Genomic DNA, 18,172 nt, shown 5'->3' on the forward strand with positions numbered 1-18,172 from the left:
GGGCTCTCATCACCTGAACCAAACCATCGGACTAACGAACCTCATCAATGATTCTCCAGCCACTCTAAGCCCACTCCTTCAAGCCCTGTCCCTGCAGTGGCTACGCTCTGTATGGACGGCCTTCCCTGTTCTCCAAACGGCACTTTCTGACATCCTCTGTGAAACTGCCCTGCTTCCTCCAGTAGCTAGCTCCTTCCTTTGCTGCAACCCTACGACCCCACAGCATTTGATAAGTAAGTCAGTCATGCTGCATCACAGGTACTCACTCCCACTAGTCTGTGGCTCTTCAAGTATAAAGATGGCATCTTTGTATTCTCTCCCTTCTTCCCTGACACTCAGTAGGTTCTTAGGAATGAGAACAGACTGCTCTTTTTGCATTGTGATAGAATCCAGCAAAGCCCTGGCATATGTATTTCAAATTTGGCCAACTTTCCTCTGGCCTGCTCCCTGAGGTACATGCCCTGAGTTTTACATGCTTTCCAACGGACCTACCCACCGCCACACCTGCTTTCATGTGCCCTATGGAGCAATTACCTCCTTTCCCTCCCATCCACCTCCCTCCCCTCTGCCATTCTTAATACCATCTACAAACTGGAAGGAATTCAATGTTTATATATATATATATATATGTTTCAGAGAGGACGGGATACGGGGAGAGAGAGAGATAGGAACATCAATTACAAGAGAGAATCATTGATCAGCTGCCTCCTGCACGCCCCCTACTGGAGATTGAGCCTGCAACCCGGGCATGTGCCCTGACCAGGACTAGAACCCTGACCTCCTAGTTCATAGGTCCATGCTCAACCACTGAGCTACACTGGCCAGGCAGGAATTCAATGTTTTTAAAAATTCAGATATATCATGCAGTGATAGCTGCTATTAGATTTTTTATTGATGGGCCTACATCAGTACTGTTTCAGATATTGTGAGAAAGTAGATATTTCAGATGGGGTGCAGTGTCTTCTTCTTAATTTTTGTTTTCACATTTCCAGTGGTTCTTAATACCTAACACATCACATGAGCTTACTATGTGATGGTCACAGTTCTGAGAGGTTTACATGAATGATTTCATGCATTCTTCAGGACAGCCCCGTAAGTAGGTGCTCTTGTTACTGCTGTTCTGAGGGAGGCACACAGAGCACAGAAAGCAGACCTGGAACTTGAATTCAGGTGAGGCAAGTCCAGAACCTGCACTCTGCATCACTCCTCTCAAAGAGACACAGTCTAAGCATTCCTAAGTAACGACTCAAAATAATAGAATGCTGAAAGTTTCCTTCTCACCAATCTTTCCTTGGGAAAAACATACCTTATATAGCCCATGTCTTAAATATCAATGAAGGAACCACCTGAAAATAAACCATCAAGTTTTATTTTAAAAAGAAACTGGCTCTGTGTTCAGCCCTATCTTAAGTATCTGTTTAAAATAGCTACAGTTGAGAGACAAAATGAAAAATACATTTATTTTCTCTGAATTCAAATCATTTATCATCATTCCATGAAATGTATTATGAATGATCTTAATATGTCTAAACCAACCATGCTTACAAGACAAGGTAATACCGTACAAAATAGAACAGATAAGTGATGTTGTAACAGGCATAGAAAAGCAATATGACTATGCTTTCTCCTTTAAAAGAATATTAAAACACTTCTGGTTCCTGTTCTTCTATTCTTTCTTTCATCAATACTAAGAATAAGTGGAAACACAAACATTAAAATAAAAAGTGACACTATTCCATAATCATCAATCAAGAAAAAAATTATAATCAGAAATTCTGGTGCAATGACAAGAAATTAAATCCTTAAATTGAAGAGGATACTTAAAAAATCCAAAATTACTTGAAAGACTATTAAGGTGCATAACTACTTCTAAAAAGAGCTGGAGTAAAAGTAACCTAGCTTCTTCTAATGCCACAGAAGACTTCCTAGCGGCTTGAAGATGCAGGTGTCATATAATAACTGTAATGTAAATGAGTTAAAGAAGTTAAAGCCCGACAGTCCCCGAACAGGAAGACAGCACGCAGGGAATTAAGGGTATCTCTGAGGAGGATTTCTAGGAGCCAGCATACATTAGCTCCATGAGCAGACGAGGTGGGTCAGTTACCTATTGTTCCGAGCAACGATACTCAATTGTATCCAAGGAGAGGTGACACAGATTTAGTGACATCCAGCTCTTGTGTCAGTACCAGCCGGATGGAATCTGTCCACAAGATCTCTGGGCTGATTGAGAATCCTCCGGATGGGAATTCATGGCTTCAGAAAGGTGTACAATGAGTCTCTAAGACACTTTTCCATAAGACAAAAATGAGAGGGCTCCCAATAACTGTTTTCTCTGTGCTGTGGGCTGTTTTCGGGTGTGCCCTTCAGTGGGGTGAATGATCTGTCTGCATCACACAAAACAGCTGTCCTCTGAAATGCTGATTCTTCACAACCTCGATTTGAAGGGCAGCCTGAGCATTATTGACAAGCATTGTTTCACATTGTCTGTCTGCTGCTCCTGCGATTTGCCCACTGATAGAGGTTACAGTCTCTTATTGTTTCAATGTGCACCTCGATTCAATCAGGATTCGCCACCTTCACCCCAATTCAAAATGTGAAGTGAAAACAGTTTTACCAAAGCCAGTGAAAAACGTATGCCTCATATTTACCCGTAATTGTAAACGTAAGGTGTTTTAGCAGCGTGCCTGGTCTGTAACAAGTATTTGATAAATGCTGCCTTAGAGCGTCTATCATTTACAGTCTCCTATTTCACATATATAAATGCCTTCTTCTCAGTTAAATTTTCGCTGGTCTTTTCAAAATCTTCACATTTTTTAAAGCAAAGATTTTTAACATTTAGCTACTATTAGATGAATAATATACAACAATGTATATTTCACCAATGATATTGATCATTTCATCTTTTATATTTCACTAGAGGCCTGGTGTACGGTGGGGTCCCTCTGCCTGCCTGGCCTGCGGGGATCAGTGGACCTCCGTGTTGGCACAGCCCAGCCTTACCCACCAGGTCGTTGGGCTCCAGCCCGCTGTCCATGTGGATCCCACACAGCACGAAGCTGCTCAGGCTTGCAGGGGGACTGTCCAAGGGAGAGGCTGGTGCTGCCACAGCTGCGCTCACCAGCCATCAGCCCAGCATCTGGCGCTCCAGCTGTGGGAGCGCACTGACCACCAGGGGGCAGCTCCTGTGTTGATCATCTGGGCAGCTCCTGCATTGAGCATCTGCCCCCTGGTGATCAGTGCAGGTCATATCTACCAGCCAGTTGGCCGGTCGCTTAGGCTTTTATATATATACTAGTAGCCCATTTGCAGGAAGAATCCTGCAAGCGGCCACTGCGGCCGCGTGCGCTGCCGCTGCTGCCACCGTTGGCCTCCGCGCCTGCACCCACGCGCCACTGCCGCCCGCCCTGCTCCGCCCCTCCCCACCCCGGCTTTCCCTCTGGCAGCCACCTTGCTTTCCGCTTTTCCTCCCTCTTCCTTCTAAGTTGTCTTCAGTCTTCACTCCTCCCTCCCTCAGCGTATGCAAATTAACCGCCATCTTTGTTGGGTAATTTGCATACTCGCCCTGATTGGCTGGTGGGCGTGGCTTTGGCTGGTGGGTGTGGCTTGGGCATAGCAAAGGTGCGGTCAATTTGCATATTACTATCTTATTAGGTAGGATAGATGGTAGAGAGATCAAAAGTTATTTGTAAAAATGTTGCTTCCTCTTCACTCCCCTTAGTCCTTGGTATTTCTCTGCATATTCAGAGGGATTATAAGAAATACTCTAAAATGAAACTTGAAGGGGTTTTTGTACTTTCTTCACATCTCTTCTAATCATATGCCATATGATAAAAGAGTCAGAACGAAAACGATAGTTAATATGAATATTCAAAAGTCAAATTCATTATATTTCCTTTTTATTAGATTTGTACTATAAAATAATTCTTAAACTGAGCTTTGGAAAAAATTAGGAAATTCTGAAATACATAAAGAAACACATAACCGTTAAAGTGCTGAGCACGTTGTAAAACTATGTACATTATCTTACTTAAATCACGTACCACACTGTTATGAGATGTAATAATCATCTCTGTCCTAAAGGTAAGGAAACTAAAGTTTTCAAAGATAAAGCAATTTGATCAAGATCTCACAGTGGAATTGAAACCAAGGGTTTCCGATGTTACTCCTATCTATTCTTTCTGATTTTAAAAGGAGGGAGAAGAGTTTGTATCGGCTTAAAAATCACAGTCAACAGTACAACCAATGAGGATTTGACACGTTCCATAGGACACCAGGCAACTGCGGATAGAAAGGCCAGATGCCTCAGCAGAACCTAGGCAGTAGCTCATGGCTGGGGAACACCCACTGACCAGAGTGGATGGACCCTGAAAAGCGGATAATCACATACTTTTTTTTGCAAATATTATCTTAAAGCAATGTTCCAGTTTTATTAATACCAAACCTGCCCTGTTGTTCCCACACTCTCATTCTGACCAATATTCCTTCCCGACCAGCAGTAAAAATTTGCTCTGGGGGAAAGAGAGAGAGAGAGAGAGAGAGAGAGAGAGAGAGAGAGAGCGAGCGCCATGTGAAGTCTATGCAGGCAAGCCTCTCACTCCATGTAAAATTGGGAAATTCAGTCTAGAAGGCATACTTCAAGCAGAAAGGTATCCAACAGGAATGAAAGACAATTCAATGTAAAATATTTGACCTTCACTGCTTCCACACATACATTGTAACAGTGCAAAGTAAACAACTCGTTTCGGGAGCGGTATAAAAGACACAGCATGCAGCAAACACTGTCACAAAGGATGAGCCCCAAACAGATGTGGGAAAAATACACAGCCCGCGGCTTCAGCATTTATAACACGGCTCCCGAAGAGCAAACAGGCCTTCTCACCGCCGCTCAACGTCAAGGCCCATAAAAACGGTGCATGAGAAACACGGTCAGATGGGCTCAGTGTTCGGCTACACTTCTAACACTGCTCGGGCAGTAAAGCCTTATGACACCCTGGTCCGTAAATGTCATGTGAAAGAGTTCAATACCACTTACATACAGGTGCGAATTGACATTTCATCGTTATCACAGATGAAGCGATCTACTCTATCCTTGAACATTTTTATTTGATGCAGTGTACATACTCTGCCCCAGTCACTAAGGTTTGATATGTTCTTCAAAGAGCCTTTCCCAAGAAAATCACTGCACTGCTTTTAAACTCGAGTGTAAAGTTGCCAGAGAACAATTCTTCTGAGATGAGCTTGCGTTCTCTTCCAAGGACATTAGCATGTGAGTCTGCCCTCACGTTAAGAAAAGGAATGTGTTCTGTGTTGCCCATAAACTGGAGGATTAGTCCGAAGAGGGACTCCCTACCCCTCCCTGGTGAACAAGGGGTAAGGGGTGCTCTCCTTCAGACCTGCTCCTCAGCTTTTTCTCTACCTGAACTCATGTGTAATGACCTGTGACAAAACCTCAGCCTCCTCAGCCTCACACTGGCTGCCACAGGCTTACATATAAACGGTGTGTGCATGCAGAAAAACTAATGCAGCGCCACCTTAAAAAATAACAATCCATGTGCCTTTGAGGTATCCTTTCAGGACAGTGTAGTGTTGAGGCATATTTAGGCTCTGCTAACCCGGGATTTAGACATTTGTAAATTAAGATGAGTACATTTATATCATCCTGGTAGAAACTTTAAAATTGTAAGGGAACAGGTTTATTTTCCAGGATTCCTTAGATGGCTTTACTATCATATTTTCAGGACTCGTGACCAAGTTAGTAGGAAAATTGCAATTCGCATCCAAAGAGTCGAAAACTTGGAGAGTTTAAAGCAATCCTGATTGTAAAAGCACACGTTCACACAGTACTGGTAGGAAAAGAAGAGCAGTTCTAGCCCTTGCCTTCTTCATTCCTGCAATTTCCTTATTGTGAGGGTATAAACTGAGGGTCAAGTTAATGAAAAGCCCAATGTTCAAGGTTTTCTATGGTATGTGATTGGTTGTCAATAACATAATCTAGGCCTGTAAGTATTTTATTTTGCATTTAAGCATTTCATTGTAAGTGGGATAAAATGTCCTAATATTTTTTGACAACTTTAAAATTTTTCAAGGACCTTTTCACACTCTTGCATTTGTGTTACTAAGAAACTTGCAAAAGCAGATGAATCCCACTAGGGAAACACGGAAGTGGCCTGGGTCTCATTAAAAAGCCTAAACTACAACTTTGATGACTAGCATAATCCCATAAATTGTAAGTGAACAACAAATCTTTAGCCCAGCACACCAAAGTCCTGGGTCCCAAAGTGATTGTTTTGACCCTCTAAGACATTATGCACCAGCCAAGAAATACCTAGCATTGGCAGTTCTGCATGTAGACTTTATTGCAGATACATGCAGGTATCTTCTGTAAGTATTTTTTTTAAAAAAGTATATTTCCTAAAAGTTTCAGTTCTTTACTGTAGCTTATTTGTAGTTTGTTTTCCTTAATTAATTTCCATTGCACTTAATTAGTAACTAGTCATGTAAGTGCACTGGATTTCATTTGAACATTTTGATGAAGCAATAAGACCTGCTAATAGAATCTACCTGGGGCACATTCTCGAGGCTTCATTTTCCTCCCAGATGTGCAGGTACTACTGGCAGCACAGAGCATCCATGAAAAGGTGCCGCTGCCCACATCAGCTCTGGGAGAACAGTAAGAAACTGTCTATACCGAAGTAATGTGTGCTCATGTTGTGTAAGGCTGATTAAAATTTATCTCTTTTACAATGATTCATAAGCATATTCTGATGATGATCATACCAGCTGATGTTGTTTTCTACACAACAGAAAGAAGTGAGAAGAGAGAGGGAGGGGGTAGATTTTAATATCTATCTACTTGAGATTTTCACTAATAACCTTACATGTCATTGATTCTTTTAGGTGGGAAAAAAATCCCTCTCTTCTAACGATAATGCTTTGACTTACAAATAATGACTTGCTCATTCTATGATAAAATTTATTTCAACTTAACAACATGACCCTGTTTCCTATAGTTTAAAAGTTGAATTTCTAAGAAGGCACAAATATTATTTTCTGTTTTCAGATTTGTCTTCTCTCTGTAGATATAAAACTCTATAAACATGAAATAAAATGGAAAAAAAGCTTATAGTTTTAAAATACTCACAAACATCATTTGGAATTGCTTTGATTTTACCATTTTAAAATGAAAAAAAATCACTTAAAACCATAAATTGCATACAAATAAAATTAATTTTATTTATTTTTTTTCTCACAAGAATGAAAATTAAGTTACTATAAATATTGTATGAATGGCATTTACAACATAAATCTGCAATTATACACCTTTTCATAATCTGGACTTTCAATTAAACTTCACATCTAAATTGCTAAAAAACATGTAAGCTCATACAACATATAATTAGTTAAAAGTTAACTCATTGATTATTTCCTTTCTCTTACATTGTCTCTTGGAGCTTTAAAAAAAAAAAAGGCAATTTCTGTGATGTTAATGATACCACCAACTAAAATAAGGATATATACCACAGGCCATAGAAATTTTATTATAGAACTCCCTGGATAGCTTTTATTTATTTTTACTTTTTAATATAATATACTAAAAAAGTTTAAAATAGTTTGCTGCACAATAACTGGAATGCATGCATTCTTAAACAAAACTGCCTCTGCATTTAATGTATTTTTAGAAATAAATATTTGAAAAGTGTATCCACAATGTTCCTAAGAAATGGTTTTGAATTCCTGAGTCCCAAGGAGATGAATTGGCTGTCAGATAACAATGTGCTTCCATCAGATGGACTTGGCAGTTGTAAACAAAAGGAATTTTCTCAGCTTTTCCTCACAAATATGAAATATTTGCTCTCGGCCAACAGCTGGGTGATTTAAAGAAGTCCTGCATATATATTAGTTTTCATTCAGAATTACAAATCTTCCTCCCACTCTGCAACATCTGATCACATCTTAGTAGAACAGAAAATTGTTCCGCGATGAAGCGACATTCCCAGGGGAAGTCAAAGTCAAAAACTAGTACCTACTTACAACTCTAATCAAATTTCAGATCATACGGCATCTGGTTAATAATTTTTAAGAAAAGTTAATTTATTCAAGATGAAAGATTAAATGATACCCTGGAGTGGCTTGAAAAATAATGAGAAAGTTTGATATGTTGTAATGTTTCTAAAAGTTTGATAGGTTATAATATTTCTGAAAACGTTTACTATACAACCTAAATAGAAACTCCATGAAAAGCCATCAAGTTTCCCGCAATAATTTGAAAGTTGTTTAAGAATCAAACATAAAGTTTTCCATGTGGTAACTAGTTAAGTCAAGTTATTCATGAAAAAACTGTTAATGTTTAAATGATAATTTAAAATTATGTATTCAACTTACTAAACATTAAAATTATATCAGAACTTCTTTTTAAATGAATGAATTAAAAATACCTTTACAAGGTACTTACTAGGTATTAGCTATTCATAAAAGCCTATGATGGAAATCAAAGAATAAATATTTTCAGAGTATTTTTATATATGAAGAATAGGTTATGAACTTACGGACTTTGTCATGAATTTAAACAAATGTTTGCCTTATTTTTATTCCTCTCCCCCAAACCACCTCAAAGTAGTGATTTTAAACTTACTTTTAACTCCAGAATAATATTCCCTATATTGTAAGATTCACCATGGATAAAATTTTATAATAAAAAGTTTATAGTAAAAGAAATTAGGCATCTCTGTGTTTAATGTACTTGAGGTGATAAACATGTATCCTATATATTTATGCATATCTTAGAAGTTGACAAGCGTTTTTCTATTTAGAGACAATTACACAGAATTAACTTTTGCCCTTAGGTCCAGTGAATGTGAATGTACAATGCCTAAAATTAACTTCATATTTCATTATTTTAAATAAGCATTTTATTTTTACCTAAAGTACCTATTAAAGCAGGCGTGGAAACATTAAAATAATCCTTGCTACTTTTAAAAGAGCTATATTTGCCCTTAAAATGCAAATATACTAAACTTGAATTATCAAGACATATGAGACATGGAATTCATACATCAAATTACAAAGTGTGTAATTGATCCTAATTATTACAGACAGATGTTTTGTCCTTTGTAGATACACACTGTAGATATAATATAATAATAATGGTACTCATGTAATATATACCAATCCTTAAAATTTTGTGTCTGAAAAAAATATATGTATTTTAAAATCTGAATTCCATTTCCCTTTTTGGAAAAAAAAAAAAGAACCATGTTAAAATAACCACTCTTGGAAGACATAATTCTTACTTCCATATCTGTTAATCTTTAAATGATTTTTCCAACAGAAAAACTTAGAAAGTTAATATAAAATGATGAAATACAATTGTGAATAGAAGTAAGTAACAACATTCACTGTGTTAAATATCACAACGCAAATCTTTATCATTAAGAATTTAAAATAATTCTTCAAGTATCACTGATGACACACAAAGAAACAGCATGGAAATGAAAATACTATTAGCAAAACTTTTCTTTTCCATAATGCACCATAAATGCAAATAAAATGACCACCTTTCTTCCTATATAAGCAAATAAAACAAACTAGATGAACAATAAGAAAACCATGTACATCTCGAAGTACCGAAGCAGTGGTTATCAAGGAAGTAAATGTTTCAGGAAAGTAAGTCTGTGTTTTTAGCTTTATTTCAGATTAGTCCTATTTATGCACACACACAAAAAAGTCTTTTTTTAAATGAGTCTGAAAGCCACTTATTCAACCTCTTGTTTCTATAAACTTTCAAAGGCTAAGACATGAAATTAAAGGCAAGACTTTGAAATTCAAGTATTTTTCAAAACACAGTTATGTCGTCATAAGTTTGGAATTGAAAATACTTACAGTCTCTCCAGTTCTTTAAGATCCTGAAATGCTCCTCTTTCAATGGTGCTGATCTTATTCTCCATAAGCTGACTGAAATGCAAAATATAGCAGGAGTCTTAATGTTAGCCCTCGCCATCAGAATAAGTTTCAATTCAGCAAGTGAAATGTGCAACCTCTTTTTCTTTCCCTTTATAAAGTTAAATCTTGCTCTGGTTTGAGATTCAATATCAAATTTAATGATGATATATTTGAGAGAAGTCGGGGAGGAGAAATATCATCCACATCCCAAAACTTTCAGGAAAAAATCCTAACAGTGACATGAAATTCACTGGTCAAAACTCTGCACCTTAAAATATAGTATTTTCTGGAAAACAACCCATGGCACTACAGCTCTGATGGATGTTTTTCGGTAAACTGACTTTCAACTGAGGTCTTAACTAAGAGAATAAATATGTAATAATTCATTATACACATAGTTCAGTTAACTTATGGATATGCATCAGAAATTGGATGCATTAATAATGGTCAAGTGTGTCTTTTAAAAGAACACTGAACACACAATGATCCAAGTATATGTTCACTGTAATGGAAATATTTACAAACCTCAGGGGGAAAGAATTTTACATTATATTGAACCTCAAATGATGTTTCACTCAGAACTAATTTAACTCACTAATTAAAGAAGTAATTCAATTACAACCATTTTATAAAAGCTATAGAGATATAAAATATGAGAATTATAAATATGACCAGTGTACTTTCATAAAAAACAAAAACAAAAAACATTTCCCATCATATATTCTGTAGAAAGCTGGATTGTTTGATTTTAATTTTAGAAATTACATGTGTGTTGCCTGATAGAAAAGGCTCAACATTTCTATATTAGTAATAAAAATGCAGACCCACTTATATTATTTCTAGTGAATCTGAAATCCTAAAAGTGCATCAAATGTCTCACATTACTTATTCATATTGTGAAAGTAAGTATTCTACATTTTTATATGTCTAAGGCACTTAGGGTATGGCATTGCAAACACTTGAGGCCATTTCTACAGTACTGTTTCTATGGCCTGCATCCAATCTTAAAATAAAAGCCTACGATTTGATAAAAGTTGTAGTACAGTGATAAACTAAAAAAAGAAAAAAAAAGAAAACCAAGACCTTTGAAATGTTTATGTTTTTGTTATTGGGACAGTTTTTACTACTGAGACCAGTAACAATTCAAAATATGCAAGCTTAAAAAAATAAAGAAAATTATTCAAAACACAGAAGAACATACTTACAGAACTCTCAGATGTCTAAGACCGGCAAAATCCATTTTGGTAATCCGTGTGATGTTATTTCCATTCAAATCCCTGAGAGAAAACAAAAGAGAAAATGAAAGTTCCACTTTATTTCTATCAATAGCTAGTTAAAAAATAAAAACATAAGCTAAATAAGAACTTGAAGTTAAAGATCAGTTCCAATGACTAAAGTTGTTTACAAAGTAAAAGAGATAAAGGGGTAACCTTTGTAGGATTTTTTTTTAAAATGATTATCAACAAGTTTACAGAGTCCCTACGTGCTGGCATGAGACATGAAAATGGATTATCTTGTCACAAGAAGTACTCTTCTGTGCATGTATAGGAGTGCTTTCAACTTTTGTTTCTTTGTTTTTGTTTTTGATTTTTTAATCATTTTTTATTTTTAACACCGACATTCAGTGTTACAGTAGTTTCAGGTGTATGCCCCAGTGATTAGACATTGTTTAACTTACTATGTGATCATTCTGGTAAATCTTACACCCACCTGACACCATATACAGTTATTAGAATATTATTGATTCTGCTATGCCTTACAGCCTCATATAACCCAGTTGTACTTCTTAATCCCTTCACCTCTTGTCATCCACTCCCCAAGCCCCCTCTCAACTGGCCACCATCAAAATGTTATCTGTATCTATCAGCCTGTTTCTGTTCTGCTTGCTCACTTATTTTGTTTTTTAGATTCAATTGTTGATAGATATGTGTCTACAGCCGTTTTATTGTTCGTATTTTTAATATTTTTTTTCCTTCTTCTTAAAGAGGACCTTTTAACATTTCATGTAATAGTAGCTTGGTGGTGATGAACTCCTTTAGCTTTTTCTTGTCTGGGAATCTATTTATAAGTTCTTCTATTCTAAATGATAGCTTCCCTAACCTGGTGAAGGAAACAGACATACAAATCCAGGAAGTGCAGAGAGGCCCAAACAAGATGAACCCAAAGAGGCCCACACCAAGGCACATCATAATTAAAATGCAAAAGGTTAAAGACAAAGAATCTTAAAAGCAGCGAGAGAAAAGCAGTTAGTTACCTACACAGGAGCTCCCATAAGACTGTCAGCTGATTTCTCAATAGAAACTTTGCAGGACAGAAGGGAGTGGCAAGAAATATTCAGAGTGATAAAAATCAAGGACCTACAATCAAGATTACTCAACTTTTGTTTGTCTAAGGATAGGTATATTAACTTCGCATGAATTCTGTTATTATTGTTAGGCACATCCCAAAAAAAGTTTCCTTCAAAAAGTTAAATGAACAATATTCTAATACTGCTCTAGAAGAAATTTTAAATATCCCAAATTCTCTCCTGAGGTGGCAGGGTGGCTAAACTTCCTAAGGCAAAGAAGAAAGTGCCATCAAAAGACCTGTACTTCAAAGACTTGCATTTAAAGGCATTTACCTTCCAACAATTCTGTTTGTATGAAAACTAAACTCTTCACTTGCAGCTTAGGGAGCCCCCCCCCCAGCCCCACCCCCCATCCTCCCTGTGGCTGTAAAGTGAAAACTACTAGCTGGGGCAATAATGCAAACAGTATTCAGGCCCTGATTTTTTTGCTCAGATTTCAGCACCAAGTTTCCTTCAAGAGTCACACAACTCCCCTGGCATCTTAGGTCAAGATCTAAACTTGCCCTGGTTCCAATCATGTCAAGTAAAACCAGGCTTTGCTGTGGTTTGAACGTTCTCCTTCACGGAAGTAAGCTTTCTCTTACCTTGACTGTATAAGATTGTGTTTGAAATCTCTATTTAATGAGGCAATGATAGAACTGTATAAGCCATCACTGAGTAAACTATTTTCTGAAAACTCTATAGATTCCTCCTAGGGATTTTTTCCCCCCAAAGACCTGAAACTCACTTGCTATTCTGTCCCTTTTTTGTTGAGTAAGACATGTTAATGCTTAAACTTAAAACTGTTCTGAATAGCACGACATGCCAAGTGCTGAAACAGAACTCTGCATCGCTTTCTCCCCAGCCCCTTCTCCAAGCTGAGCAAAGTGCCATCAAGTTGTTCCTACAATTATTGGGGTCTTCACTGACTAGTTGACACAATACAACCCCCTACTCCCAACCCTGGACAAACGTGGTGGGTCACATTTTAATAAGACACCCCTTAATAAGGCCCCAACTTGCCCAGCGCTGAGGGAAGGAGTGAGGCTGGGATGGGGGAGCCATTTGCAAAGAATCAAGGGCTCAACGCTGGCCTTTCAACGATGGGCCAGGCAAGTGGGTTTGATAAGTTCAATGTGGCTTAAGTGCTGAGTGAGGGCCCCGCTAGTGGAGACGTGCAGATTGGAGCAAGTCCTCTCTGCAGCATGCAACCCTCAGATCCTGGGGCGCAGAGGCCTGGAAGCTAAGTCGGGAGCCCTGGCCCTGGCTGTCCTCGTCCCGCACCCACCCTGACCACCGGGCCCACGCGCAATGGCGAGTGGAGTGCGCCCAGGGAGCTTGGGCAGCGCCCAGCACTGCCCAGTGTGATCACAAAGAGAAAGGCCTCCAGGCTCCACTTCCCTGAACTCAAGAAGTGCCCCGCAAGGAGCGCGTGGGCCGGCCATCAGCACCAACACCGGCACCGCGATTACTTCTTCATTAGAGACTCGCAGAGACAGGGAGGCGGGGATGTCTGCGGGCAGTGGAGCGCGAAGAGGGGAAGGCCCGGGAGCTGCTGCCGGAGGAAGGGACACAGAAACTGCCAGAAAGGTGGACGGGAGCACTGTGGCCCCGCAGAAAGGGCTGGAGGGGGCAGCCAAGGGCTGCAAAGTCACTGAACAGTCAGACCTGTCTGGGCTGGGGCTGGTTGGAGAGGCAGACCTAACTTCGCCCAAGGATGGGGAGTGGACCGCTGCTCCTGCAGTCGCCTCTGGGACAGGTCCTTAGGGCCCGCCACAGCCTGCTATTCCCCAGAGAAGTGGGGGGGGGGGGGGGGGCGGGAAACAGTACGGGGAGTCGCGCTTGGCCACAGCTTCCCGGGGCATCCTTGCCTCCATGACTCTTGGGGTGGATCCAGACGCCTCAAGACCCCTTCTCCCCTCCCCGCGGACCGAGGAGGGCTACACAAAGCCAGGGAGTGGAGGTTTCTTCTTTTGAGTCCCCCCCCCCCCCGCCCCCCGCCAGTCCCTGCGCCACCCCGCGGCGACCAGAGTGGGGACTCGGCCTGGAAACTGCCCCGCGAGTCTTGGCAAAGCAAGGTGACTCTGTCGACTGAGTCTGGGGAGCGAGGTCCCGTCTTCCCTGCCCCGAGCCTCCGCGATTACTTGTCCTCCATCTATCTCCTCGCCGCCCCAGGCCAGAGAACTGGACCGCACAGGACCGCGTGTGTCAGGACAAGAGGGGGGAGAAGGGACCCAGTGCAGCTGCCAACAGTCCCGCCCCTCGTTGGGCAGTGGCCCCTCCTTGGGCAGCGCCCCCCTGTCCTTCGCCCCCCCCCCCCCCCAAAGACTCCAACCTCAGGACGCGCCTGCAGAAGAGCTAGTGAGGGCTGCCCCAGGCACAGGGACCGGACCATGCCGCTGGGTCCTTCCAGTCTCCACGCTGGAGGCGCAGGACCCGGCTGGGGCCGGGGAGGGGGGCGGAGAGGAGCCCATACTCACAGCCTCTCGGTGTTGCGGGGGATGTTCCTGGGCACGCCTCGCAGCGCCAATCCGTGACAGTCCACGGTGCTGCCCGAGCAGGAGCACTGCGCCGGACACGCTTGAGACGCCACCTCGTTTAGGATCGCCAGCACCAAGCCCAGCGCCAGGGACAGCGTCTGCCAGCCGCCGCCGCGCATCTTCCCCCGCCGCCGCCGCCGCCTCGCTCGCCAGTGCCGGTGGTTTCTTGACTGCAAGCGGCTGGGCGCGCCAAACGCGCTGGGGCTGAGGCCCAGGGTCTGGTGCAGAGCTAGCAACCCAGAGTGTCCGGGTAAATGTGCACGAAATGTGATGCAAGTAACAGTTCTAATATTCAAGGTAGAAGAGCTTACAGGTACACGCCTCCCACCTCCCCTCCGCCCTACTCCGACAGGGCGGGCGCTCCTTGGACAACTTTAGGTCCTGGAGATGAATTGGTCTGGCTGAGGCTGTTCGAAGACCCCAGAGAAGCCGGGGGGGAGATCACGAGTCGCAAAGGCCAACTTGGTGGTAAAGAACCGGGCTCTCAATAGCAGCGAAGAGGCAAGCGCCAGGGGCGCGGGGAACGGGCCTGCTCGGATTCCACCACCTTCTCTTGCAAATCCGATTCCAGCGGGGAGGCTAAGAGGCAGAAGAGGGAGGCTCAATGGGAACGCTGTCCTTGATGAAAGTGGGCTCTCTGAAGCTAGAAGGCGCAGGCGCCCCGTGGGCCAGGAGCCGTGCGTGCAGGGCGACCGGGCATGGCGCGCTGGGGCGCACGGGGAGGCGCACAGCCCGCGGGCGCGGGGAGCGGCTCACTCCCACGGCTTCCCCGGACCCGCGGCTCCCCGGCAGCAAGGACTAGTCCTCACCGTCTCCCCACAGCCAACGTTCAGGGCGGTTTGCAAATACACATGCACTTCGCGGAAGGATGCCTCCGCAATCCCGCCTCCCGCCTGGCGTCCTAGGCGGTGCTTTGCACTTGGGCCTGCCCTGAGGTCAAACAGAAAAGACAAAAGGGCAATGGGGCCGCCGCAGCCGGCGGTGATATCCACTAGTCACGACCCTGGCAGGGGAAATCCAAGAGGCCAAGGTGAGCTCCTACGAGGACTGCTGGCGGGCCAGCCCGAAGGAGTGGAAAGGCCCAGGTGGAGGTGTCCGCGTCCTCGGTCCTGCGGGGGTGTCCTGGGCGGGTGGCGTGGTGGCAGTTGGCCGGTGGGCGCCCAGGAGGCAGCTGAATGGCAGTCCCGCGTGCGCGCCTGTGCCAGCCCCTGTCGCCTCCCGGATACCGCGCAGCTCACAGCAGACACCTGATGGCAAAAGGTGGAAGAAACCAGAGCGTGCAGCCCCCCCCCTCCGCCCCTCGACGGCCGCCCACAAGTGGGTCCTCCTCCTCCAAGTCAGGAACTTTTCCCAGGCTCAGAATCCCGTCCGCCGCGGCCACGGGGGGAGTCCTCCTGCCGCCGCCGTCGCGACGCCCGGCTCCTGGCGCTGCACCTGACTCGGCGGCCGCAGTCCCGTCCGGGGCAGCCCCGTCTCCTTCCAGCCCCTTCTCCTCTCCCGGCTGCTTCGGCTCGTCCTTCTCTGGGTTGGGAAGTGGGGGGCGAGGGAAGGCGGCGACCAGGAGCGAGGACTCGGTGGCTCCGCTGACTCGGGAGCTCCTGGCAAGTGTCTGAACAATAGGATGGACGCGGCAGTCCAGTCGGCTCCGGCTGCGGGAAGGTGGAGTGCGGTGGTGCCCGGAGCGGCTCACTTGGGCTGCCTGGCGCTGAGCGCGGCCCAACAAAAAGCCGGCAGGCGCCTCCGGAGCGGCTGCTGGGTCCCGGACGCTGCTCCCCTTTCTCTCAGCGCTCCTGCCGCGCCCCGAAAACTCCGCAGCTCCAGCCTGCGCCCGGGAGCCACGATGCTCCCATCACTCACTGCTGCCTTTTTTTTTTTTTTAAATCACCGTCTGTGGCAGCCTCGGCGGCCGCCGCCAGCACCACCACCACCTCCAGCAGCCCTTGCGGCTCGTGCGCGCCCCAAATAAATAACCCCAAGTCAGAAGTTAAACCGGCGCCACCGGCCTTATATACCCAGCCGAGCCCCCACCCTCGGCCCCGCCCCGCGCCGCCGGCCCCGCCCCCTGGCTGCGCGCAGGGAGCCCGCACCTCGCCCCAGAGGTAGGGCCACGGCCGAGCGCCGGGCGGGGGAGGCTGGCGGGTGGCGCGTTCCCAGGCACCACGACTAGAGCCCTCGCTCCCACGCGCAGCAAAGTTTTCCGGGGGGAACCAGGTTCCCGGGCGCCCCCGCCCCCAGGTCCAGGTCCCCAGAGGTGACCCAGGCTCGGAGATGGTGGCTCCCCGTGGGGGAATGGGGAGAGGGCGGCTGGGAAAGCGGCGTCAACGGCGCTGCCAGTCGGTGCTTCTGCTGCAGCTTTGGCCACGCGATCCTAAGGGGGCTGCTCCGTGTTTGCGGCGCAGCAATACAGAGAGAGCATGATTTTCAAAAATTGTTTTTAAATCCTACCGAAATAGATCTGCCTGCGCTCACAGACACACACACACACACACACACACACACGTGTATTTTGGGGAGCTTAAAAGTTCAGAGTTTTTGCAAGTAAGAAAACGGTGTTTTTCAACCTTCCATCCAGCCTTCCCTGGTCTGAAACACCCCCTTCCGTTTAACCCTTTCCTTATAATCACACACTTGACAATACCATGCTCAGCTGGTGTGTTGAATATATAATATGCTCACAAAACTCTAAGGGCTTGAGTATGTGTGTGATTTTAATTACGAGGGAAAAAAAATAAATTCCTAGCAAGCACATTGTACCAGAGGGAAGTTATGGATATTTTTCCCCACTAGGTCTTGGAAGAGAATTTCCTGGTTTCTTTTTGTCTTTCTAATGTGATGCCTGTCTGGCAACTGCTGCCACCCTCCACCCCCCCACCCCCCGCCCCCCGCCCCAACTAAACCAATGTCACTATTGGTTTGTTGACAAATAAATCCGTCAATAACTTTGCATGAATGTAAATGCCTCACCTAAGTCTTCTTTGTCCCATTTCCATCAGGGCTGTCAGGGGAATTTGTGCAAGCCCCCAGCCTAATGCTAATTTCACAGTGTGATAATTATTTGTATAATTATCTGTCACCCATTTGAAAGAAATGGGATCTGTCCAATTTCCCTTTTTATGTCCAACATTTAACAATAGGCTGGACACATAGTAGGAACTCTGAAACTGACTGATATCTTTAACACAATAATATACTCAATCTGAAGTTTCTCCATTATCCCCATTAACATTTTTCCTACTTAAGTTTTTCAAAATGTCTTCCACCCTTGGCCCCCTCTACCCCACTCCAGGCCCCTCCTCAGGCCTTCACTGAATATAGTCTGTGTCCATGCAAAATGTCTTTTCATAATGGCTACCTCTACCTATGTCAT

General features: G+C 43.9%; 1 protein-coding gene across 2 annotated transcripts in view; it reads right to left on the minus strand.

Annotated features, from left to right (window-relative positions):
* SLIT2 (slit guidance ligand 2) overlaps window positions 1-16,766 on the minus strand; it is a 343,459-nt gene extending 326,693 nt beyond the window's left edge. For both annotated transcript variants that reach the window (XM_079795128.1, XM_079795127.1), the window contains exons 1-3: window positions 14,746-16,766; window positions 11,145-11,216; window positions 9,880-9,951 (exon numbers count right to left, since the gene is read on the minus strand). In XM_079795128.1, coding sequence (XP_079651254.1) covers window positions 9,880-9,951; window positions 11,145-11,216; window positions 14,746-14,924 — 323 coding nt within the window. In that variant the 5' untranslated portion in view covers window positions 14,925-16,766. The remainder of the gene's footprint in view (window positions 1-9,879; window positions 9,952-11,144; window positions 11,217-14,745) is intronic.
* Window positions 16,767-18,172: the final 1,406 nt, after the last annotated feature.

The sequence above is a fragment of the Cnephaeus nilssonii genome (genome assembly GCF_951640355.1).
Source record: "Cnephaeus nilssonii genome assembly, chromosome: 1".
In the NCBI taxonomy this organism is placed as follows: Eukaryota; Metazoa; Chordata; class Mammalia; order Chiroptera; family Vespertilionidae; genus Cnephaeus; species Cnephaeus nilssonii.